The sequence below is a fragment of the Sciurus vulgaris genome, assembly GCF_902686455.1.
Source record: "Sciurus vulgaris genome assembly, chromosome: 3".
Taxonomy (NCBI): Eukaryota; Metazoa; Chordata; class Mammalia; order Rodentia; family Sciuridae; genus Sciurus; species Sciurus vulgaris.
In genome coordinates, this window is record NC_136463.1 from 186,856,447 (window position 1) to 186,881,347 (window position 24,901).

At 51.0% G+C, this 24,901-nt stretch overlaps 1 protein-coding gene across 3 annotated transcripts; it reads right to left on the reverse strand.

Annotated features, from left to right (window-relative positions):
- Window positions 1-83: 83 nt before the first annotated feature.
- ILKAP (ILK associated serine/threonine phosphatase) lies at window positions 84-23,268 on the reverse strand. 3 transcript variants are annotated; one of them, XM_079133945.1, is made up of 12 exons: window positions 23,117-23,268; window positions 16,424-16,489; window positions 15,897-15,953; window positions 13,675-13,794; window positions 12,464-12,590; window positions 10,582-10,688; window positions 10,183-10,276; window positions 9,450-9,537; window positions 7,488-7,609; window positions 2,075-2,194; window positions 583-664; window positions 84-340 (listed from the first exon to the last, which is right to left on the reverse strand). In XM_079133945.1, exons 1-12 carry the CDS (start codon window positions 23,169-23,171, stop codon window positions 200-202), a joined length of 1,179 nt encoding a protein of 392 aa, XP_078990071.1. In that variant the 5' UTR covers window positions 23,172-23,268; the 3' UTR covers window positions 84-199. The 3 variants fall into 3 exon arrangements, with proteins under 3 accessions (XP_078990071.1, XP_078990072.1, XP_078990073.1); XM_079133946.1 differs by lacking the exon at window positions 23,117-23,268 and adding an exon at window positions 16,275-16,321; XM_079133947.1 differs by lacking the exons at window positions 15,897-15,953; window positions 16,424-16,489; window positions 23,117-23,268 and having other exon boundaries at window positions 13,685-13,794.
- Between the last annotated feature and the right edge of the window lie 1,633 nt (window positions 23,269-24,901).

The window sequence follows — 24,901 nt, forward strand, 5'->3', positions numbered from 1 at the left end:
ACGGCCAGACAGTGAAAGATGCAGAGTGCACGCACTCCAGGCAAGCACGGCAGCCTGATGTGCAGTAAGAGGACTCATAAGACTAGGAAAAAAAAAAAAAAGGAACCTTTATTTACAACCATGGAGTCCCACAGAGTACACAGAACACACGAATGTGCACACACACATGAACTTGTCAGCTGACCCCTGCAAGCAGCCCTCAGTGCCCTATCCGCACCACCATCACGGTGACGTTGTCCGCCGAGCCCCGCTGCACGGCCTTGTTGGCCAGCCTGTTGCAGGCAGCTTCGTAGCGGGCATCTACGGCAGGCTTCCCCTCCCGGGTCTGGATCTTCTCATCCTACCAGGTGAGAAAGGAGCCTGGGTGAGCAGGGGCTCTACCTGCTCCCTGTCACCATCCTGAGAACTGCTCTGTGCTGATCAGGGTGCAGGACAAAGTGACCAGCAAGTCCCCCAGGCAGAGTGCATGCTGAGTAAGGAACACAGGGCTGCCCTTGACACAAATGTGGGGTCTTGGGACCGGCCTCTCTAGAAATGGAGGTGCAGCTGGGACAGCTGGCACACCCTTGTGAAACTGCTCACCTCCAGGCAGGACAAGATGAAGTTCACAGCTTCTTCTGGGGTAAAGACCTTGAAGAGCCCATCACAGGCCAGTAAAATGAACCTACAATGCCAGGAAGAAATATAAATGGGTCTTAGCAGCCAAATACTTAGCAACAGCTGGAGGTGGACGCGGTACCTCAAAAGTGGCACTGCCGTTCTCCACCTGTGCCTGACACCCTAGCTAGGGGCCCTCTTCTGCAGAAGCACAGTCGTTAACAGCACCAGGTGTGAGGTGCACACAGGGGGATTAACCAAGTACATGAAGCCGAGGAAGCGCTCAGACCTGGGGGGACATCCTGGGTACGAGCTGCACACTTGAAGGTCCAAGACCCCAGCGGTGGCAACCCCACTGTTTTGGTTTGAAAACAGCATGTTCCCCCTTTCAGGACCCCCTCCTCAAGGGCAGCCTGAGCTCCCGTGGGCTCCGCAAGGCAGTCCTCACTCTCCTGGTGCCTAGTCGCCACCTCTCCCTCCTGCCGCCCTGCCCAGGTCTGCTTTCCTCCTCCAACCAGGCATTCACAGACACCTTCCAGTGTCCTGCGAGTCAGACCCGGAACCCTTGCCCATGCACACCTGTGACGGAGGGAAGCTGTGACAGCAAAGCAGGGCTCAGGAGGAGGGGCTGTGGAAACACACCTGAGGCCTACTGTGGCCTCAGCACGGCACGCCAAGGCAGGCTGGGCAACGGAAGAGGCCGCGTGGTGGAGTGCATGCAGGCGGGACGAGGCACAGGGCGGGCTCTCCCTCCGCAGCCGGGGCAGGACTCCGGCTGCGTCTACCAAGACTGCTGGGTTGCAGTGGCCCCTTTTCCTCGGCTCCTGCTACAGGCTCAGTCTTAGGGGTCCCATTTTCCCGGGCTTCTCTTCATTCCTTCCTGCTATGACTTATAGCAGCCCCCTCCCCACACCTGGCTCTGGAATCCAATCTCTGCCAACTACTTGAGAGGTTCCCCTAAGGGGACACCGGTCTTGTCTGCAGACCCTGGAAGGAGGGATGCCTAAATCGGTGTTTGTGAATCTATCCTGGTTTTGCTTAAAAACCTCCCATGATTTTGCACCAACTATGAACTAAAATTCAAATATCTCAGCAGCACTGAGGGCCCTGGGCAGTCTGTCCCCAGAACCCTCTGCACCACTTTCTTTCCCGTCCCTCCTCTCCTCCAAATCCCCCACTACCATGACAGGCACCTGCCTGGCTACTCGCATGCCCTTCTCTCCCGCCCCCACTGCCGAAGCCTCCCAAAGCACCCCACACGCGCGTGGCACACCGGCACAACTGCCCACGCCCACGAGTGCTTCCTGCCTGCTGTGGACCCTCAGAGAGCAGAAGCACATCCCATTTCTCTTTAGGCCTAGCAGCGTCTAAGCCTTTGCCACCCGCCACACACCCTGCTCCCAACAAAGGCTAGAGAAGACTGGAAGGAGCCTGGGGAGAAAGCCGCTGAGCCACGTGTGCCTGCAGGATGATTTACCTGTCGTTGGGGGTCAACTGGCAGCGTCTGATATCAGGCACAGATGTGACCCCACAGCGCTTGTACTGCCCATCCCCAATGGAGCGGGACACCTCCAGCACACCCAAGACACGCCCATCCCTGAAACAAGGGAGACATTTCAGATCCCACCTTCAAATCGATCCTACAAGCAGCATACAGAAGGGAAAGCTGCAGACTGTGGGATCCGCACTGCAGTACCAACTCTTCTCGATCTCTCAGCATGCAGATCTCTGGGTCGTTGACACCTGTGTCCCAAGCTGATGCCAGACCAGACCCCTGCAGCACTGTGGCGCTGCCAGCCCGACCCTCGAGGGCTCCACAGCAACCAACACCCCAGTGCCAGGCCTCCCCGTCCTGAAGGAGCTCTGGAGAAGCTGTGCACGTGAACACGGGAAAGTCCTCCTGGGCTCAGCGACCGTTCTGGAGACAGAACTCAGCCTGGCCCTGGCCCTCTGTGTCCCGTCACACCTGCCCAGGGGGCTCACTGCCCAGTCATCCACAACAAAGCTGAGACTTCTGCTGGCGATCTCCTGGGATACAAAGAAACAAAGAGCCGTGGAACAGAGTGGACAGGACCCACAGCTGAGCGCGCAGATGGAGTGAAGGGCCCCAGCTCAGGAGGCACCTCAAAGTTCAAGAACTATGCGAGGCCAGCAAAGTGCTTCTGTGACCAAGTGACAAGGTGCCTGGTGTGGCCCTGCCTGTCACAAACCCATCCTGTGCGATGACCTCTGCATGCAGGGTCCTCGGCCAGCTTCTGGTGTAGCCCAGCTCAGTGCACAACACCTGAAGCCCCATCTAAGGAAGACGGAGCCTGCAGAAGTCGCCCCTCCTTCCCGCAGCTCAAGTTTTGCACTCCAGAACTGCTGGAGCTACAGCAGAGAGTGACAGATGAGCTGTGGGTCCAGGAGGAGCCTGTGCATCCCAGGAAACACTAGTAGGAGCACGGCAGGCCAGCACCCACTGCAATACCCTGCACGCGAGCACCAGGCCACTCCACAGGAGATCATAGGCCTAGGTGACGCTGTGCACCGGGAGACTCACACCCTTGGCTTAAGTTTTGCAGCAGGTCCTCCTGATGAGCTGCTCAAAATTCATTCTCCCTCCAGGACTTCAAGGCTCCCTGCTACCATCAGGCCTGTCCCTGTGCCAACCCCCCTTAGAAGACCTTTCCTAAGACCTGTCTCCTGCCCTCACACACTTCCAACTTTTGCTTTAGGTAGCTTCATTTGTTTCCCATCTACCAATCAACCAGAGAAGCCTTTTCCTGTTGGGGGAAGGCTGCTCAACGGCCCTTGGATCTCCGCTAAGCCTGCTGGAACTGTTCCAGTTCTTTCTTTAGGAGAATTCTACTCCTTGTGGGCTTTAGAACTCTCTTACTGTGGTAAAGTTCCTCTGCATGCGTGCAAGCATGGACACAAACGCAGTCTCAATGCAGCCTATCTGCCATGCCGTGTGCAGAGCACAGGATGGCCGCTGCACTGCCTCACCACCCAGAGAATGGCAGGCATCCAAAACCAGGTGAGACCACTGAAGTTTCCACTCAAGGCCTATTTCTCAATTCTTTTCCAGTCTCACTAAGTTGCACAGGCTGGACCTGAACTTGGGATCCTCTTGCCTCGGCCTCCGGAGTCACTGGGATCACAGGAGTACACCACCACACCTGGCTCCAACACTGTTTCTTTAGTTACAAAAGACCAGAACTTGACCCAATTCTGGGCACATGGTACTGACGATTTCAATCTAAATGCTTCTCCTCACCTGTCCAGACGCCTTCCTTGTGAGATGAAAACACCTGCCTTCACTTTCTCAGAGAGTCCCTGCTGCATAGCAGCTACCTTCAGTGTGAGAAGTAGGAAGACTAAGAACACAGGTGCAGGTTTGCTTACTTCTGTAGTAAACACCAGAAAAAAATGGGAAACAGGGTGAAGGGGACAGAGATCCAAGTGTGACATCCTTTTTGCTCAATACAGACTGTGAATCAGGAAGTGAGGATTTCTTTTTTCTTTTCTTTTTTTTTTGGCAGTGCTGGGGATCGAACCCAGGGCCTTGTGCTTGCAAGGCAAGCACTCTGCCGACCAAGCCATCTCCCCAGCCCGGAATTTCTTTTTTCTTACTGTGGTAAAGTAGCTCACAAGAGCCTGACCGCCCTGACCACTTCCCAGGGCAGTCTGGCAGAAGGGTCCTCACACTGCCCTCAAGGTCCAGGCACCTGAGTGGAACCACAGGGTCTGCCCCAGGCCCAGCCTGCTTCGCTAAGCACCACAGTCTCAGGTCTGGCCGTGCTGCTCCTGTGCACTGTGTTTGGCTTATTTGTTCATCTGCCACGGACACGTGGACTGCTCTCCTTCACACTGTGAGCGATGCTGTGAACACAGTCCATCCTACTACGTTTGGGAAGAAACAGCAATCTAAGCTTATAATTTTCAACATGTTGCTTCTAATTCTCTGGGGTACATACCAGGATGTGGAGTTGCTGGAACCACAGTAAGTCTAATTCCTGAGGACCTGCCAACTGCCTTCCAGTGGCTGCACACTGTGCGCTCCTGGGTCAGGGGGTCACTCACTGGTGGAGCTGCCTGCCGTGCATGCACCAGAGGCCAATCCCACCCTCAGCACCACACACGCCCCGCCACCAGCAGCAGAGAGGTTCCAATTTTCCACTGATAAGGGGGAAAGGCCCCCAAATTAAAAAGAAACAGAAACTAATGATCATCATAACTGAAGTAATAACAAAGCCACAGTGAACGATGATTCGTTTTGCACACTGTGCTCTGACAGCTCCTATGCAGTCAAGTTCATTCCAAGGATAAGAGAACAGCAGGGGCACTGAAACTTCATAGCACCGGTAACTTCCAATACTATGACTTTCAAGTTATTTTGACAAATAAATATACTAATATTAGGAACCAAGATTTAAAAAGCTGCAAATATTAAATTAAAGAAGAGAAAAGCCCATCTGTCACATTTAAGTAAGAAACGGCAACCTAAGCTTATAATTTTAAACGTGTTGCTTCCTAGCTCGCCAGTCCTTGGACAGACTCAAGACCGAGTGAAACCAACAGCAATGTGGACCTTGGTTCTTCAAAGACTAGGTGAAGGTGTGAGGAGGTCATGGAGGCCCTGAAGGAGCTTCCAGGCAGTGCCGGTCAGAGGAGCGGGAGAGAGCGCCACCGGACACATGGAGCTGACGACATGCCAGCACCCAGCCACCCGCAGGGCGAGGAGGTGAGAGAGGCAGGGTGGCAGCAGGATGCCCGCTGCACTACAGCCACGTCGCACCCTGAAAACTGCTGACGAGGACAAAATTAAACCCTCAGTCCACTTTTTGCCATGGACTGTAATGTCTTTCTTTCTTGTACTCCACTCTTATGAAGACACCGTATGACCTCTTTCCTTACACAGGGAGAGTCGCAGGACAGGGTCACGGATGCCACCCTAATGAAACACTCGCGCAGGGATTCCTGGGCAGTTAAAACTGAAAGGCCCACAGGACGCAGAACTGCACCCCCAACCTGCTGCTCATGAAGGGAACCTGGAGCTTCTAGCTGGCTGTCAGCCTGAGGCCAGGTGCGGGACACAGCCTCACTGAAGAACAGCAGGTGCCAGTGAAGCACAGGGCCGTCGTACACACAGCACCCCCACAAGACACTTTGGCTAAAAACACTCAATTCCAATCTAAAAGCTCTGTATCCATCTCCCAATTCACAAAAAAACATCTAGAAATGACACAAACACAGAACGAACAGTCAGAACACTGGTGACCCCACCCAGCTGCTGTCCTGGAGCAGCGTGGTCCAAGGCCCAGAAGGAAGCCGAGGCAGGCAGGACACCCAGGGAGGCCTGCAGACAGAGAGGACTTAAGGAGGTGGAAGACCGCAGGCAGTGCTGCTGCCTTAGGTGTGAGATGGCCAGGGATTCCGTCCAGAGTGTCCACACGCTGAGACATACACTTCAGGGTCAGGGTGTCCAACCACCATGTCTACAACTGTCTTTCTAACAGGTGAGCCTGGCGCACAGACACAACGAAGTGCTAACTGCTGAATCCAGGGAACGCGGGGTGGGTGGCAGGCAGTCACAGCAGGGTTCCACCGCCATGCCTGGCCTCTCACCCCACTTCTCTGAAATGGGTTCACTCAAGCCCATGCTGTCAAATGTGCGGCTATGGTGTCAAACATCTGTCCTGCGTTAAATGGGGCAGGAAAGAGAAAGCTCCTCATCACACTTTTATGTTCTGCCACGGGACTGTTAATACCAAAATCTTTGACAGAAGCTAGAAAAAGGAAGAATTTAAACGTTATCCAAAAGGGCAGAGGAGGGGACGATGACACTCTCCTCAGGCTCCGCTTCCACAGCAGTGATGGTGGCAACCATCACTCACGCGGACAGCGCTGCTCAAGGTCTAAAACCAGGACTGTGGCCCCTCGTGGCTCCTGAAGATCAGAGAGACTATGGCCAAACCCTCTTACAAGCCCAGGAGACGGAACAAACTGCAAGAGCTCCAACCCCCTCCCGAGGGGCTGCAGCCCTGGTGAACTTGCCTGGGGCAGGCCGGCTCCCCAAGCGAACAGGGAGAAAAAACTGCTGCAGCCCTCTGCTGACAGACCACCCAGCGTGACGGTCCACCTCTAGTCTGCAGGTGGACCAGGAGACACTTCTGGCCAAACGCACAACACAGGGTCCTTTAAATGGTACTCTCTTAGCATTTAAAGGTACAGTACAGACTAAAGTCCTCTTCTGGCCTCCTGGAGAAGATGGCAATGAGAACCAGCAGACACATGGTCTTCAGTGACTCAGGTTCAAACAGAACTGCTGAAGACAGAGCCAGGCAACACGCGGTACTTGTTCCTGGGAAGCTGTTCCCAGCAACCCAGAAACAGTTAGTACTCTGTGAAGAAAGTCGGTTTTTTTTTTTTTTTTTTTGAGAAGGGTCACACTATGTTACCCAGGTTGGTCTCAACCTCCTGAACTTAGAACAATCCTGCCTCAGCTTCCCAGGTAGCTGGGACTACAGGTGCTCCTTACCACGGGCTGTGGCTTGGGAATCTGTCCTGTCTTAACCACCTTAGATTTTCTCTCTGGAGAACTCACCTAAAACTGTTGATTTACTCAATATAACAAATGACCATATTTAAAAAATACTTCCCAGGCACAGCGAAATTGCTGCAGATGATGAGCATCACTGTCTCTCGGGAGTGTAGGGAGGCGTGTTTCTCGTGTACACTATACTTCCACCTGGACACGTGAAATCCCACACAGTCATCTACACGTTCCCCAGGGGCAGCCCGAGACAGGGTCTTGTCACGGTGGAGACTGTGACCTGGAATGTCTCCCGCCAAGGCCTGGCGGCCCTTGTGCAGCAAGTGGCCTGCTCTCCCTAGTTCCTGGTTACCTGACGTTGCCGCCCGCCTTCTGTATTCTCATCCGCTCTTCATACTGGGTTGGGTTATGCTCTTTGCTGAGGCTTAAGGCTGCATGTCTTTGACTTTCCTCGTTATAGCGACACAGAATTGCCTGGGGAGATGGAGATTGTGAGAGAATCTAGTTACCAGCTGAACAGGAAAGTCAAAAAAGGCATTTCAAGTCAACTACCTGTGAAAGACAGAAGTTCAGAGAATCAAGCATCCACGAACTGTCAAAGAGAAGTCATGGAACTGCAGACTGAACCCAGGGCACCGCACCACTGAGCCACATCCCCAAGCCTGGTCTTTATTTTTTTATTTTGAGATGGAGTTTCACCAAGTTGCCCAGGTCGGCCTCACACTTGTGATGCCCCTGCTTCAACCTCCCAAGTGCCTGGGACTCCTGGGAGATGCCACCACACCTGGCCATGTTCGCTTGCACTGCCAGTTTCCCAGCCAGCCCGTGTTCCTTCACTTGTCACAAACTGACCCTGCCCCACACCAGCAGCATCTTCAAGTGTGACGCAGTGCAGTCAGGGTGAGCAGCCTCCAGCTTCGGCTTCAGCTCTGATGCAACTTTCCTGGACGACCATAGCTGGACACTTGCCACAGGGAGGCAGGCAGGCCCTCGACAGAACAAAGCCCACAGACACAGCCGCGGTCTGCAGAAGGCAACGGCAGAGCATGCGTTCTGCGCCCGTGTTCCGTTCTCCTGCTTCAGTGTTACAGAGGCACTGCTGAGGCTTGAAGCCCAGGTACCAGAGCTAGGATTTGAACTGAATTTTTTTTTGGTACCATTGAACCCAGGGGAACTTAACCACTAAGTCACACCCCCAGTCATTGTTATTTCATTTTTTGAGACAGGGTCTTGCTAAGTTACTGAGGCTGGCCTTGAACTTGTGATCCTCCTGCTTCAGCCTCCTGAGCTGCTGGGATGACAGGTGTGTGCCACCGTGTCCAGCTCAAAATATTTTTTTTGGTGGCTTTTCCTTGTTATTTGGAGTCACTTGATCCAAACACATGCACCCTAGAGCCAGTCCAGCAAAGGGGCACAGGAATACACCCCACCCGGTAGGGCTACCACATCCCCTACTGCACCCAGTGATAAACAACCAGCCCAGAGATGCCAGGGCCGAGGGGTCTGAGGAGGCTGCCTGAGTGTGGCAGGGTCACTCTGACACTTGAAGGAGTGCACAGGCTGCTGGGAAAGTGGCAACGACACCAAAGACAGGCCAGCTGCCTGTGATCCCAGTGACTTGGAAGGAAGAGGCAGGGAATCCCAAGTTTAAGGCCAGCCTGGGCGACTCTTGTGAGCATCTCATAGAGGTGTGTAGCTAATTGTTAGAGGGCTTGCCTACTACAAGCCAGGCCCTGGGTTCAATCCCCAGTATTGCAAAAAAGAAACTAAATACAGGACCCTAATGGCGCAGGGAGGGACCGCAGCCAGCCCCCAGAACTCTGCGTCCATTCCCACAACTGGCACCTCACTGGCTTTCTCCCTTTGCCAGGTGGACTGGGCTTGGTGGCCGAGCAGGGTCTCACCTGGTACTTCTTTAGCTACAACTTCGTTATTCAGAAACCACAAGGACTTTGAGAGACACAGGAGTTAATACTTTTTGTTCATTATCATCTGAGGTCAGAGAAATATTGAAGAATTTACTAACAGAAGAAATTCTGAACCACGGTATCACAGGGTATGCACACACGCCCACGGGAAGTGGGAGGGAAGGAGGAAAAAACGGTGTCAAAGCAGAGCTGCTGTGGGGCACAAGCTTTCCCAGACGTCAGGCTGCCTCCACTTCAGCTGCTGGTCCCCTCCCAGGAGGCACATGTGCTAAGCTGGCTGCTGCAGCTCCCCCAGAAGGTTCATCCCAGCCACTGCCACTTGAACCTCACTCAGCCAACGCTTGCTAAGCGCTCCCCATAAGATGTGGGTGGTCACAGCCACATACCCGACTGTCTCCGAGGTTGGCGATGTACAAGGTGTTGTCTACAGCCAGGACACACGTGGCAGTGGACCCGTCCTTCCAGGCAGGCTTCCTGGAGAAACAACGTCAGAAATGTCATCAACGCCACAGGCAAGCACCTGCAGACCAAGCCCAGAGCAGCCTGAGAAGTCACTCAGACTAAGATGACCACTTCCAAGACACTCACTACCTGCTTCCGACAGGGGTGGTGTCTCCCATATGCCCACAGGTTAAAGGCATGACTGACCAGGGTGGCACCACGGGGGACACTGCTCTTCACAAGACGGGCCAGCATGCTGCTGAAGTTCCCTGAGGGAACTGTCGCACGTGCCCTGCAGGGGCCGTGGGACCTGCTGCTGCTCCCCTCCTTGCTTTCTGATGTAGGATGTCAGCATTCACTCTGACGTGTTTCCACCATGATGTGCTGCTCTGGCCAGAGGCCCAAAACAATGGGGGCCACTGTCTTGGACTTGAAGTCCAGATATGAGCTAGAAGAAAACTCTCTCTCCCTCACAAGGAGCCTGTGTCAGGCATTCCATTTTGGGGTGCAAAGCCAACTGATGCACTTGCTCTTCTTCTGTTTCAGGGTTTCTAATGGTTTAAGGCTCACTTGTGCTGGGCGCTTTTTCGACACAAGTGCTAGTACTAACCTGTGTCGGAAGATCTGGAGCACTCTCGGGAGACAGCGTGCCCACCTTCTGCATGGAGTCATACTTACTGGCTCGAAGCCTGCTTAAGGAACTCCTCGTCGGTATGCTTGAAAGTGTCCAGAAGGCACCTCTTCACGGTCTTCTCCACACTGATCACATCTCCTGTTACAGATGGCCCAAGAAAGCAAGAACCGCTCAAGGCAGGAAGACCGTCTTTCCTCTGCTCACCCTCGCTTCCTGTTCTGTGCACATCAACTGATGTCCTCCCCAGCTGAAGGCCAGTGAGACACTCAACACCCAAAGTTCTAGACTACGCAGCACAAGTGCCCCGCAGGTGGCCTCAGTCCCACCCACTCTTAATTTTCAGAGTCGTCAATCACTTTGTGCCAAAAAAAACAGCACACCAACTAAGCCAGTTATCCAGACAGCAAAACCAAAATGAACACGGATTTAGTTTTCAGTCTCACCTTTAGGAAATTTCCTGATTAAGTTCTGATGCAAATTCTGCGCAGCAAATTTTGAGGCTCGAATTCCTCCATGCCCATCAAAAACAGCAAAATATGAAACCCGAGTGCTGGAAGAACAAATTGAGAACAATGGCGTTCTCACTGCAAAGCCTGCACCTCCTCAGTGAAACCTCACATCATGTCTCAGGGAGCGCTAGGACAAAGGAAGTCACGGCACTACCAGTGGGAACGAGGTGAAATGGTACCAAAGACAAGCATGTACGTAAAACTCATGAAAACCCACAGTTTCAAAAAATCAAGATCTGCTCACTGAAGAAATTAAACTGACAATGAAATTAAACTCAGAACTTCTTTCCTACTTAAGTTGGGCTAGGTTTTCTTTCTCTTTTCGTTTTCTGTGGTGCTAGGCATCAAACCCAGGGCCACGCACGTGCTCGGCACACACTCTACCACTGAGCCACATCCCCAACCCCTGGCTTGGTTTTAAACATCACACAAATTGCTACTGATCCACTGATCCTAGAGTTAAAAATATCTTTAAGAGCTGGGAAGAGCCAGGTTGTGAGGCCAGTCTGGGCAACTTAGCAAGACACTATCTCCAAACAAAAATAAAAAGGGCTGGGGATGTAGCTCCGTGGTAGCGCACCCCTGAGCTCCATCCCAGTGCGGGTCTAGGTGAGCTGAGAGAAATTCCAGAACTACTGTAAAAGAAGTTCTAATATTTAACTTTAAAAGCCTATCTTACTAGTATTATTCCTACTCCCCAAGGTTTACCAAAACCCCACATATGAAGAATAGAAGGAATCTAGAAAACTGTCGGAGAGAACAGTGCCCATGAGAAATGCTGGCTGCCCCAGGAGCCACTCTCCTCCACACGTCTCGGGTCCTGCTTCTGTTCAGGGACATGAGCCACGCGCCACGAGAAACAAGCCTTGTCGGGTTGTAGCTCAGGGCTGCTGCCACACAGCTGGCGTTCTCTGCTGGCAGAGCTAGCAGCCCGTCAGACTGCTCGCCAAGGTCTTCCTTCCTGGGGAAGGAGTCCTGAGCACTCCCAAGATGGGAGCAGCAGCGAGCATGCACCCAGCCTGGGCCCGTGACAGCGCACCTGGCAGCAGAGGTTCCCTCATCCTCACCACCGGGCCTCAGCTCTGGACCAAGGCCTGGGCACACTGGGTGTTAATGGCCAACTGGTGTCTAAGAAGTGCGCCCATCATGTAGTTCTGGACTATGGAAATCACATGTGTAACACGTGCAGTTGTGTCCCAAAGCACACAGTACGTGCCACCACACAGGCAGTGACGTTTGTTACGGCCCCGTACGTCCACCTTCTGGTTGCTTTTTCTCTGTGCCTGAGCATCAGAAGGCTTCGCTTCAGTTTCGCAGCTGCAGGAAAGTCTCGCTGTCTTTCTTCTCAAAGCCACTTTGGTCTTTCTGGGTCCTGCTTATCTGTTCTGCCTCTCTCTGATCCTATTCAAACTTTAACCAGCGGCTCCCAACTCTGCTCACCCCCTGGTGATAGTGACAAACCTGAAGTCCAGGGCGTTTGAGTCACGTCCCACTTTGTGGCACTCGGTGGCAGCCCTGCTGATGTTTCAGCCTGGGCACTTGGGGGCCGGACTGTGCCTTTAAGATGCTCATCAGCATCCTGGACTCTACTCCCCAGAGGCCACTAGCAACCATCTCCTCTAACCCTGACAAGAAAAATGTCCCCAGGCACTGGCAAAAGCCCCCGGGGACAAAAAACAAGCCCAGCTAGGAAGCACCGATGTGGAAGCAAGCAACTCATCCTGCATGTCAGAAAGAAACCGGACAGAGCCCACATGCCAGGCAGGAGAGGAGAGGAGAGCTTGGTACGAGCAGCCTGCGGGAGCACGGCACTCACATGAGGGAAGACGGGGGTCGGCACTCCTCGGTGATGTCGTTCAGGATGACGTGCGCGTCCTGCATCTCCTCCCTCTCACCCTTCCGCTCAGCCACATAGCCTTTCAGACCAAAGATCACCGAAGAGGCTGGGGAAGAGAACAAAAAGCCAATACAAAACTGTGCCCTGCCCTCTGCAAGCCCCCGTCCCAGAGCAATGAGAGGAGCCTCGGCTACTTCACTCAGCAATCCCTAAAGACACAAACGAGTCAACGATGTCCCTCAAGACTGCTCCCCTGCTGTGAGTCTTAACCACAACCAGAGCACTGTTGGCCAGGCTAGGCTAAGAGGCTGCACGCGGGGCAGGGACAGGAGAGGACGGCCGTTGAGCACAGACGCGCTCCACCTACGGAGGCCGGAGAGAGAGCAGCAGCAGGTCAGGGGGAAGTACAGCTAATAGGTTGCAAAGGCAGGCCCAGCCCAGGGAAGGATCCCACGTAAACCCAGTCTTCTGATAACTCAATGGGGACACAGGAAACTCTAGAGAAACTAGCGTACACACCACATGCCCTGTTAAGAGACCTTGAAAATATGCTCTTCCAAGCGAGGCTGGGGAAGAATGCCAATGAATGGTAAGATAGCTGTTTTGCTTCAAAGAGGACACTAAGGAGGAAGAAGGCTTCTGTAGGCACCAAATCTGGTTACCTTAAAGGCTAGGCTGGTTTAAGCTCACCGTGTGCCATCTTGGAGCCAGGTAACTAACAAAACCAGCACTGGGAAGCTTTGGGCTGAGCGGAGGCCGTGCTCACAGCAGCCCCTTATGAGCTTCCGCATGCGCTCCCACAGCTCTGACTGAGGACATTCTTGCCAAGGGCAGAGTAGGACAGGAAATGAAAGCCCACACTACTTCCCATTAGTCAGCACTAACAGCTATAAACAAAGACGGGGGTCAGAAGGAGCCTGGTGGCCAACAAACTAACCACACACAGCAGAAGGCTAACAGAACCACGAGTTCTTCACTTCTGAGGACAAATGTGGTTCCTGTCCCATCTAGGGCAGGGTCCCAGGAGAAAAAGCAAAGGTCCTCCCGGGAGCTGTCCACAGAGGGGAGCCCTCTCCACTCCAGTGCACGGGTATAAGGAAGTATTCTAACTAGAAAGCCGAGACTGGTTTTGCTCTGGGCTAGTTTAAAAGATGAAGTCTAATACATTTGTTTTCAAACTGTCTGAAAACCTTTACAAACTTTCTTTTCCACAAGCTCTTCATTGCCATTCTTCTCCTCCTCGGAGGTTTTCCTCTTTGCTCCTTTTCCTTCATTCTTTATAGTCTGGGAAATAGATGTGGCAAGAGAACCTGGAAATAAAGCAAAAGCCAGACAGAAACACAGCTGTAGACCATCAGAAGTCACCAGCAGACGAGGCTCCACACCACCCTAGAGACAGAATGACCTTTCAAGCAAAGACTGGCAGGAGTAGTTAAGCCCAGCACCAGGAGGAGCTGGGCTGTGGACCTCCAAGGAGAACAACAAGCAGCATCTAGGCCCCAAAAGAGGCTGCACACCAGACTTCTCGGTAGTACAAACGCCCGTGTTCTTGGCCTGCAGCATATTCATGTTTTACATCTACAGACCCTTACTGATAAAAGGGGACCTTCCAAAACCTGTGAACACACTGCTACATCCTCACTGTGAGGTAAAAGGCTACCTTCCCACTTGAGAGGGATGGACCTGCACTCAAAGCTATACCTAATGGCCCCCGCAGTGCTCGTGTGCTGCGAATGAGGGACACCTGGGTTCAGAGACTTGTGCCTTGAGCTAAGTACTTAACCTTTAGCCTCAGTTTCCTCATCCACCACAAGGTTAAAGAACTCTGTTCCTTCAAAGGGCTGTTTGAAAATTAAGGGGGACAAGGTACATGAACCATCTGTCAGGGTACCTGCAACACCAAATGTCCAACAATGCAAATGCTGTCCAAGTAAATGGTCTGCCTTTAGGTATAAAAGTACGCAGCCATTTATTCAGCAAACTCCTTACCAGATAGTTGAATGCTGAGGAAAAAGATTCTTAGCTGGGTGCGGTGGTGTACACCTATAATTCCAGCTACTCAGGGGATTACTCAGCTACTCAGGCTGAGGCAGAAGGATCACAAGTTTGAGGCCAGCTTCAGCAACTTTAGTGAGACCTTGTGTCAAAATAAAATTTAAAAAGAGCTGGGGCTGTAGCTCTGTGCAGCTTGCCTAGCATGTGTGAGGCCCCAGGTTCCATCCCTGGCACAAAAAAGAAAAAGAAATCGATCCTTTATTGGGACATATTTTATGGCTTAGTACGTGGTCAATTTTCATAAATGGTTCTTGCCTGCTTGAGAAGAATGTGTGGTCTTCTCAAGAAATCAAAATATTGGGGCTGGGGAGATAGCTTAGTTGGTAGAGTGCTTGCCTTGCAAGCACAACACCCTGGGTTCGATCCCCAGCACCGCAAAAAAAAAAAAAATCAAAATATTGGATGCAAAATTCTCTCTCCAAAAAAATCAGACTTGTTAATAGTGGTGTTTAAATGTAGTAGTAGTTTATTTACCTACTAACTTACTGTCTTTGACTCACTTACTAGTTGTCTTTGCACTATGGACAACTAAAAGACAGCTAAGTCGACTCTTCCTTTCTTTTACAGAATCTATAGTCTTGTTTCACATATTAACTTTATTATAGCTAAGAGTATTGTCATTATCGGGAGCTTTCAGGCTAAATACTATAAGCATGCACTGGTACTGGTCTACAGTCCTGAAAATTTGAAAATTCTTATGTAAGAACACTGTAATACTTTTCCTAAAATGTAGGGAGTACACTGTCTAGATTGAACCCACTGGTTTCATGATTTTAGTACCAAAACCAACAAAACAAAAGTCATATGGAAAAGTAGCAAGTGTTCCACTGACAACACAAGGCAAGCTCACCAGGAGGTAACTGCCCAAGGAACAGGGCCCTGTGCCCTCATCCCACAACCCACCTGAGCAGCCCCAACTGGGGGTTCTGCAGAAGCAGAGTAGCGAGTCTGTGGTGGTGACCACATGATGGAATTGCTCCACTCTGCCCTTCTATTTAGCAGGGACACAAAAGAAACATGGGCAGGAGCATGTGGAGACAGCGCTGCCAGGCCCCATGCCTGCAGGTCTGTCGGGGACACAAGGCAAACCACAGCAACAGACACGAGAAATTGGTAAAAGGTTAACATCCAAGTTCAGTGTAAATTGCTGAACTCTAAGTTAGCTCCAGCAGGCTGAACCCTAAGAAGTTAGCCCCACAGTGATGCAGCCCTGAAGTACCTAGTCTCTGCTTCCACGTGAGGGTGCCTGTGCACCCAACACACCTGGTGCCGCAATGCGACCCACACCACCCGAAACCCCACTCAATCCTACGCAGGACATCCACCAGCACCTGCAAACAGGTTTCACCACCCTTACCTGACTCGCCACTGCCAGCAGGTGGGAGATCATCAAAGAGCAAAGGTCCCCCAGGTCCTGAAACACAGCAGAACACTCAGTGAGCTCACAAAGGAGGACAGGGCTTGAATTTCAGAATCCATCCCACCAGGACATTACGTAGGTCACTGAAATAAACTCAGAGCTTTCGTGTCAATCCAGTGGCAACTCACTGCAACAAGTAACACCTTGAACCTATTTTCAAGTCCTATCATTTCAAAGGAAATAAAGATTCTGCCTTAACAAGTTGAACTTTATTTTAGCTAGTGAAATAAGCACTCAAATGACCCAGAGGAAACTGCTTGACATTTTTATGCAGTACTTCTCAGGGCTAGTGACTAGCAGATTTTTCTGCCTTACCTGATGCCATGGATTCAAAACTTAAGACAGTCCAACACCTAAAACATCTGTGTGTTGAAAATGGGGGAAAGGGAAAAAGATTGAGACAACTACAATCCCAGGATGAGTAGAGACGTTGACACACACCTGGGAGAGCCTGAAGACTGTACCTGAGTCAGTACTGCTGGCCGGAGGGAGGTCCTCAAAGAGCTGGGATCCTTTCTGAGCTTCCTTCCCTGAAACACAGAACACCTGTTTAGAGCAGATGATGGTCATCCAGGATGGACTTCCAAAGGGGAAGGCAGTGTGCTCTCCCCTGCTTTGAGACAAGTTCATATTTCCTCCTTCCTGTTTGATAAAACTTAAAAAATACTTCCTGGACAGCTGTTTAATAATTTGAAGCTTTGTTTCCAGCAGTTACAGTCAACATAAAAGCAATGGATGATGCCCTAATGGGCACTTTAAGGTCAGTAGGTATTTGAAGAAAACAAGGGTTTCTCTCCTGATAATTTCATTTTTAAAAGCAGCAAACACTTAAAATGCCTTCTTTAAAGAAGAATCCTGGGAAGGAAAAAACTGGTTTTAGACCAAAACAATACTTTAGTACCTCGAGACAGAACTTCAGAAACGGAGGGAGCCTTCAAAAGCTCCATGTATCAATAACCTTATCCGAGTAAGACTGCAACAGAAGAAAATCCCTGCAACTTGGGGCCAGCCCCAACACAGTTCCCAAGTCAATAAACATTTATGGAGAATACAAGACATTTCAGACAGTGGAAGACAAACTGGCATCAGGAGAAAGCCAGAGAAATGTTTTATCTGAACTCTGAAGATTTACACTCCAACAGTATGCTTAAATTTTCATGCCCCGTTATTCCTGCCAACATAAAAGTTCACTACCACTCCTCACTCTCCAGCTCTTCTCCAAAATTCTGTTTAAACTATTACATACACGAACTGGTACATGAAAACGTGGGGGGAAACAAGATGGAGGGAGAGTAGTCCCCCCAACCTCAGTTCCACCTTCCAGTTAACTGAGGTCAAACACAGTCTATAGAGATTAAATGAAAAAGTATAGAAGAAATCAATTTGTTTTCGATTGTGCACACTTCTGAGAAGAACAATGACACCTTATGCCACCCTGCTCCTTCCCACCAGGGTTAGGACTCATCCCTCTATCCAGTGTATCCATGGTCTATATGCTACCTGCCTGTGAGTTACTTAGGGGCAACTGTCACATAGTAATCCTGGTTATCAAATAACTGCTGCAGTATCACACTGCTTGTGTTCAAGTAAGCCTTATTTTACTTAATAATGTCCCCAAAGCAGAACCTTTTATTACGATATGGTGTTATAACTGTTCTATTTTATTATTAGTTGTTGTTAATCTCTTACTGTGCTTAACTTATAAATTCAACTATATCATAGGTACGTATTTTTAGGGAAAAATATACAGATTCAGGACCCCCTGAGGTTTCAAGCATCTACAGGGGCTCTTGGAACACAACCCTGGATAAGAGGGGTCTAATACATAGCACATTGACCTCCTATGAAGTTTGAGACACTGACTAAACACATAGGGTTTGTCTGGCTTCTTGATCTTCAGAGATGAAGTACAAAAACAGGCTCATTTAAAAACCCATCCATAATGTCTTTTTTGCCTCCAAATAGAAATCAGTTTCAATTCTCCTTTTTTTTTTTTTTTGCAGTGCTGGGGATTGAACCCAGGGCCTTGTATTTCCAAGGCCAGCACTCTAACAACTGAGCTATATCCCCAGCCCACTTCTCTTCTTTTAAAAGCAAAAATTAAAATTAAATTTCTCTAAGCTCCAAGGAAGGAAAATCAGAGGGGTATTTAGCTTGTAAGTATCTGAGTACATTAAGAAATCCCTGTGTTAACAAAAAGTAATTCTCTTGCTTTATACTCCTTGTAAATGGAAAAAAACGTTACCCTAATCCCTCAGGAATACCCTCAAAAAAAACTGAAAAGTCGCAAATACTTTCATTTTCTCACAAGTGACATGAGGAGGAAGGAAGGAGTCCAGGGTCGCTGGCAGCTGGGTCACTGGCTGCAGGACCAGCTGCAGATGCTCGAGTCCCTGACGTAACAGGCACCGTGTCTGCGCGGGGCCTCTGGGCACCTTCCTGCTTACTGCAATCACCTCAGGATACCTGCAATACCCAATACCGTCTAACAGCTAGGCAAATAGTTGTCTTGTTTAGGGAAGAGTGATCAGAGTCTATACGTGTTCAGTACAGATGCAAGAATTTTTTTTTCAAATTCCTCACAGAATAACCTCCAGCTTAGTGATGTCCTGGGCCCTCCCCCTCCTTGGGTTTTGACACCATGGTAGCGCCCCAAACTGAGCACCAACCTCAGAGAATTCTCATTCTAGATTATGAGAGATACTTCAGTTAACACAGTGAGATCACCTTACATCTATGTGCCCCAACCGAGCAAGGCTTATAAAAATGATACACTTATTTTGTGTAAGGCATGGCACTAAAGTCTCCAAGTATCATAACTCATTTAGTCTTACAACAGTCTTATAAGAGAGGCACTGTTATTTACTGATGAGAAAACTGAGGTCAAATACCTGCCTGAGATCAGTGAGCCACAGGGGGTGGGAGGGCGAGACTCAAACCCATGTTCTTAATGAGATGCTGCTACGTGCCAGGACCTTTCTAGTGTACAAAGATCCTCTCATCTTACTCCTGCAACAATCCAAAATGATAATGCTGAGTGAGGCTCTACAATCTTTTGTATCATCAAGATAATCAAACCAGCCGGGCACGGTGTTACATGCTTGTAATTCCAGCAGAGGCTGAGGCAGGAGGATTTCAAGTTCAAAACCAGCCTCAGCAACCTAGTGAGCTCCTAAGTAACTCGGTGAGACCCCCGTCTCTAAAGTCTCTAAATAACATATAAAAAAGGGCTGGGGATGTAGCTCAGTGGTTAAGCACCCCTGGGTTCAACCCCCAGAACCAAAAAAATAAAGATGATCAAACCAGAAGTTGCATCTGGATTCTTTAAAAGAAAGAAAAAAAAATCTGTAGGTTACAGATACATAAAGGGAACTTCTGATTAACCAAAACCTTACATTCTATTTTAGATACACAGAATTGGGAAATGCCCTCACTGGACAAAACATGACCTTGTCCCAAAACTTTGGAAGAGCACCTCCCAGATCTAAATGTAACAACCCAAAATAGAATGAAACAAAACTGATCCATGTTTTTCATTACAGTTAATGTCACCTAATTTTTTTGTTACCTACATCCTGAAGCTAAGTCTACTGGAAGTTATATGACTGCTGAGGAAAATGCTCTAGTGTTGATAATATTGTTAGCCAAAGATCACTATATATCAAAAGATAGAGGTCTTTAGAAAGTTTGCCTAAATTGTTTTTTTTAATATCTGAATTTTCTTTCCAACTACAAAAAGCAATACAGGTGTGTTCCCTGCATTCAGGCAGTTTCCAGTTCTTCATACGACAAACCAACGCCACAACGGTGCCAGGCATGATGATGCAGGCCTGCTGCCCCAACTACTTGGGAGGCTGAGGCAGGAGGATCACAAGTTTCAGGCCAGTATGAACAATGGTGAGATCATGTCTCAAAAACTTTAAAATAAGGCTGGGGATGTTACTCAGTGGCAGAGTTCTTGCATAGCATGTGAAAGGCACTGGGTTCAATTCTCAGTGCAGGGAAGAAAAAAAAAAAAAAAAAAAAAAAAAAAACAACCTCTCGACAATCTTATGCGTATGAATTTATTTAATCTGGTAAACGGCTGGTCAAAGGGTGTGAGTAAATCTTGTTAACAGGGAATTGAAGCCAGGGGTGCTCACCACTGAGCTACATCCCCAGACCCTTTTTATTTCTGAGACAGGTCTAAGTTGCTGAAGTTGGTCTCAAACTTGTGATCCTTCTGCCTCAGCCTCCGGAGTCACTGAAATTATAAGAATGTGCCATCATGCCTGGCTGGGTAGTTAACCTTGACAGACACCAAAATGTGTCCCTGAAAAGCTGCAGTAACTTCTACTTCCATGAGAAAGTCCATTTACCAACACCTCCACAAATGCTACCAATCTTTGCCAGGCTGTGGTGCAGAGATATACCGCATCAGAGGTCTGATGATCTCCCCCTTCTTCAGGGCCCAGGGAAGAAGCAGCACTCTTTTATGAACAGGACATGTCCTCTGGCTATTTTTGTAATGGGCTTTTTCTTCTTTAATTCTTTTTCATTCTTAAACCTTTTGCTTATTAAGTTCATTAACTTTGTAATGTACATTGTAGATATTTTTTTAAGTTTGTCTTTTGCCTTTGTGGTATTTTCTGTCCTGCCAAAATTTTAACTTCACATGGTCAAATTCATTTTTAATTTTTTGTAACTTGAATTTTTTCTTGCTTTCCCTGAAGTTTTTACAACTGGTCGGTTTTATTCTTATGTCTTTACCTTTATTTTATAAATATATATATCCAATTGTTTTAAAGAAAAAAAATTTTTTTTTTTTTTTGCAGTGCTGGGGATCGAACCCAGGTAGAGTGCAAGGCAAGCACTCTACCAACTGCGCTATCTCCCCAGCCCCTAAAGAAATATTTTTAAGATGGTCTGCCAAGCAAATATTTAGTCCTCCACAGATGACCTAAGTTTTGTTTTGGTGCTGGGGATGGAGCCCAGAGCCTCAGCAGGCTACATGTGCTCTACCGAGATACACCCCTGGCTTGACCTTCAGTTTTAAACTTGCTGGTGTAACAACAAAGTGAACCCCTCTCCCTATAAAACTGAAACTGAGTTATGCCAAAGCAACTTTAAGTCAACATTTTTATAAGTATGGCACAGAAAAATTCCATTTCTGTCTCACATAAACTCCTTCTTTAGGTAACAGATCAAGTTTTTAAAAACTTGATTTACTGAGCAATCAAAACCTTTTCAGAGCAGGGATGAAAACTATTAATTTAGTACATTATCTGAAAACACTTACCACAGTCTTTTTACCCTTTTTCCAGATCATTAAAACTTAAGTTTTGTAGATAGGAACATCAGAAGCAATACTGAAAACAAAATCAAAATCAAAAGAACAAAACACACTTGGTGTGACCTGAGCAGTGTGTTATGTTCTACTTTCGGACCCTTAGTGCTTTTACAAGTCATTTAAGATTGTTCCCCCCGCTTTAGGCAGCTGAGATTAACAGCTCATGTGACAATGGCTAACATCTGCAAAGCACTCCCTGCTTCACCCCGGACAAGTGCCACACACTTTCACCCACAGTGACAGATGAAGCAGTCACTGCTGGACTGGGGCTGTGGCTCAGTGGTACAGTGCTTGCCTAGCATGTGTGAGGCCCTGTGTTCCATTCCCAGCACTACATATAAACAAAGTCCATCAAAAGCTACATATATATACATATACAGAAGGGGGGTGGCACACTTTCATCCACACGATGACAGATGAAGCCGTCACTCCCCGTGTAGAGATGTGAGAACAGTCACAGAAAGCACAGGGTTAGTAAGTGAAGAGCGGGATCTGAACCAGTCTGGTTATACCTCTCAGAATTACTTCTGAGACTGTGAAAATAACCAGGTCTTTCAAGTTGCCTGCATCAGCCACACGTCAGATGTGAGCTCATGAGCAGTTCAGCCTCATCCTTCACCCACGTTGGCAGTCAATATGATCGCCTGAACAAAATGTGGTTTGTAATCAACTTATTTTAAAAAACCACGTGTTTCTCCAAGAATGTGAAGTCCGATTCTGTTCTCAAACCATTTTTTTAACCTGTAGCTGCCTATTAAGATAACTGGGTCCCAATTCTGTCACTCACTTTACAACTTATCCCCCAGCTTCCTACCATCTTCGAATTCTGGAAGTATGTCTCCCTGGTTGTGAAGCTAGCTGTAAAACTAGTCGGTGTCCTGGCGGGAAGGGGGCACCTCCCTGCTGCACTCCCCGGGGCGGCCGCTGCCACGGCCAGCTGGGCCTGGAAAGCACGGTGGCAGGATGTGCCCTCCTCACTGCATCTGGCAACAGGCTGCTAGGTGACAACTTCCAAGACTGCCAGTTGTCGGGTTTTGGGTCACATCACGGGCCTTCCTCGGAGAGCAGACCCACACTAATTCGGGCAGAAAGGAGAAGAGACAAACTGTCGAGCTTTGCAGCCACACCCACCACCGGACCGTCCGAACCGTTCGGAGAGAAATGGGCTCCGTCCTGCCCCCGGGGCCAGCTCTGCCCCCGGGCACCGCCGCAGGGTGGACGAGCGGCTGGGCCAGGTCCACAGCCGCGGGCCACGGCTACTGAGCTACCGCTGTCACCAGGACGTGGTGGGAGAAGCGGCGCAGCCAGCGTCCAGAGCGAGGCAGGCCAGGCCGGGGCGGGCCTTCCGCGGCCGCCGCCCGCACGGGCCACGCTCCGGAAGCCCGGGCCGACCCCGCCGAGGCCGCCGCCATTCGCGCTCGGGACGCAGCCCCGGGGCACGGGGCTCCGCGGAGGCCCCTGACGCAGGGCGGCAGGCCGGGCCCCGCACCCGCGCTGGGCGGAGAGACTCGGGACCCGCGTCCCCGGGCGCGGGACAACAATGGCGCGGCCTCCGCGCCCGCAGCCCGGACGTGCGGGCCGCGGGGGCTGCGGCTCCAGCGAGCGCGTCCGCCGCGCCGCACAGGCCGGGGCAGCCGCGGCCATCGCGCCGGGGCAGCAGGCCGGGTGGGCAGGCGCGGCCTCCGCCACCAGGGCCCGCGGCGCCGTCCGTCCTGCGCAGCGAAGATGGCGCAGGCGCGCCGGCCGCTCCGCGGGGTCCGCAGTCGGGGCAGGCCGTGCAGCCCGCCTCGGCCGCCGCCGCCCTCCCGCGCCACGCCGCGCCGCTTACCGGCAGCCGGGCGCGGCGAGCGCTCGGGCTCGGGTAGGTCCCCGAAGAGGTCCATGGCGGAGGCTGGCGGCGGCGGACGCGCAGCCCGAGCAGCGGCCGCGCTCCACACCCGGGCGGCGGCGGCGGCGGCGGCGGCGCCGTCAGTCACCCCGCGGCGGCGCGGGGCGCCACCAATCGGCGCGCGGCGCGGCCGGCCGCCCCAGAGTGCCGCGCGCGGGCGGGGCGGGGCGGGGCCCCGCGGCGAAGGGGCGGGGCGTCCCCGACGCGCACGCGCACGCGGGCCCGGCCGAGCTCCTCCAGGGGGGCCCGGCCGAGCTCCTCCAGGGCGGCCCGGCCCGTTGGCGCGGGTGTCCTGTTCCCTCGGGCGTGTTGAGCTCCCGGTCGGGGACGCCGGTCCCTCCCGGAGTGCGTGACCCCTGATGTCCGGAGGACTTTCCGGAGCTTCGGCGCACCGTCAGGGCCCGCCTGGGCTCCTGGCCGAGGCTTGGCCGCCGGGTGCGCCAGAACCGAAGCCCCGCGCGGCGGCCGAGCCGGGCCGGGCGTCTCCGCAGCGGCCTGCACCCTGCGGCCTGGCACGCGCTGGCCGTCGTGTCCTGTTGAACCTGAACCCCTGGGTACCACGGCCTCTTGACTGTGATACAGATAAAAACACGCACCGAGGCCACGCCCGCACTAGGTCCGAACGGGAAATGCGAACTATGTCCAAGCTTAAAAAATGACCCAGCATCCCCCTTTTGAGCCGTTACAAGTTTGGCTTTTGTCCAGTCTTCCTACTGCCTGGGTAAGACGTAACGAGATGGGCCAGTCACGAACTAACCTCTTCTCCCCGACACCACCCGAGCGAAGCTCCATGTCCTTCGAGGCTACCCCAACTGGCACGAACCCAATCACAAGTCCTTTCTAACATCCTCTTATCTGGGTTTCCCGCGTTCCGTATTCTCCCTTGACGCAATGAGTGACAAACCCAATTTTTGAGCTGCGGGTGTCATTCAAGTGCTCTCTCCCCGTAGGACACTGCCGGCCAGCAAGCCTCGGTGCTGCTCATCTCCCCACCTGCAGCAGATGAAATGCCTCCGCACTCTCCAGTTTATATTTCTGTTCTCTGGATGCTCCATCCCTCGGGCTCTTAACAGCTCTTCCGTCTGGCTATTAGTTGATGAAATTCCTTAAGACTTGATCTGAGTCCTCATCCATACTCTGTCCCTTGGTAATCTCATGCACTTCTGGTTGAATTACCACCCAAGTGAATATGATTTGTTAATTTACATTTCCTGCTCTGCCAGACCTGTGGTTCATATAAGTACCCATGTGATATCTCCTGGGTGACTCAAAAGTACCTCAACCTGTCTCCAGATGAATTCACTTTCTCTACTCCCCCCTCTCCCCTTCAGCCTGTTCCCCGTCCAGAATTGACACCACCCTCCGTTCCTACTTCAGACACTTCCATAGAAGACAGATTAAAAGGTGGCTCCCAATGCCCCCATCTCCTAGGACTAAGCTTTAGTGTGGGTGTGGACCCCTTGCTTTGTGGTAATGTGAGATACCCACCCTGCTAGGAGATTCCCGCTCCCTAGCTGGTTTTGAAGACACACGTTGCCATGTCAAGGGCTGCAGCATGCAGACATCCACACAGCAAGAACTGAGACTGCTTCTGCCTGACACCCATCAAAAAACTGAGGCCCCCAGTCCCAGCTCCTTCAGGAACTGGATTTTGCCACAGCCATGTGAGACTGGACGTGAATCCTTCCTGTGTGAGCTCAGGTGAAGCTCCTGCCCCAGCCAGAC

Coding starts and splice junctions, on each gene's coding strand:
- ILKAP (XM_079133945.1), bottom strand. CDS start 23,171: ATGGACCTCTTCGGGGACCTACCCGAGCCCGAGCGCTCGCCGCGCCCG. Junction 10,689..12,463: donor CGACCCCCGTCTTCCCTCAT/GTGAGTGCCGTG, acceptor TTGTTCTTCCAG/CACTCGGGTTTCATATTTTG. Junction 341..582: donor TCATCTTGTCCTGCCTGGAG/GTGAGCAGTTTC, acceptor CTCACCTGGTAG/GATGAGAAGATCCAGACCCG.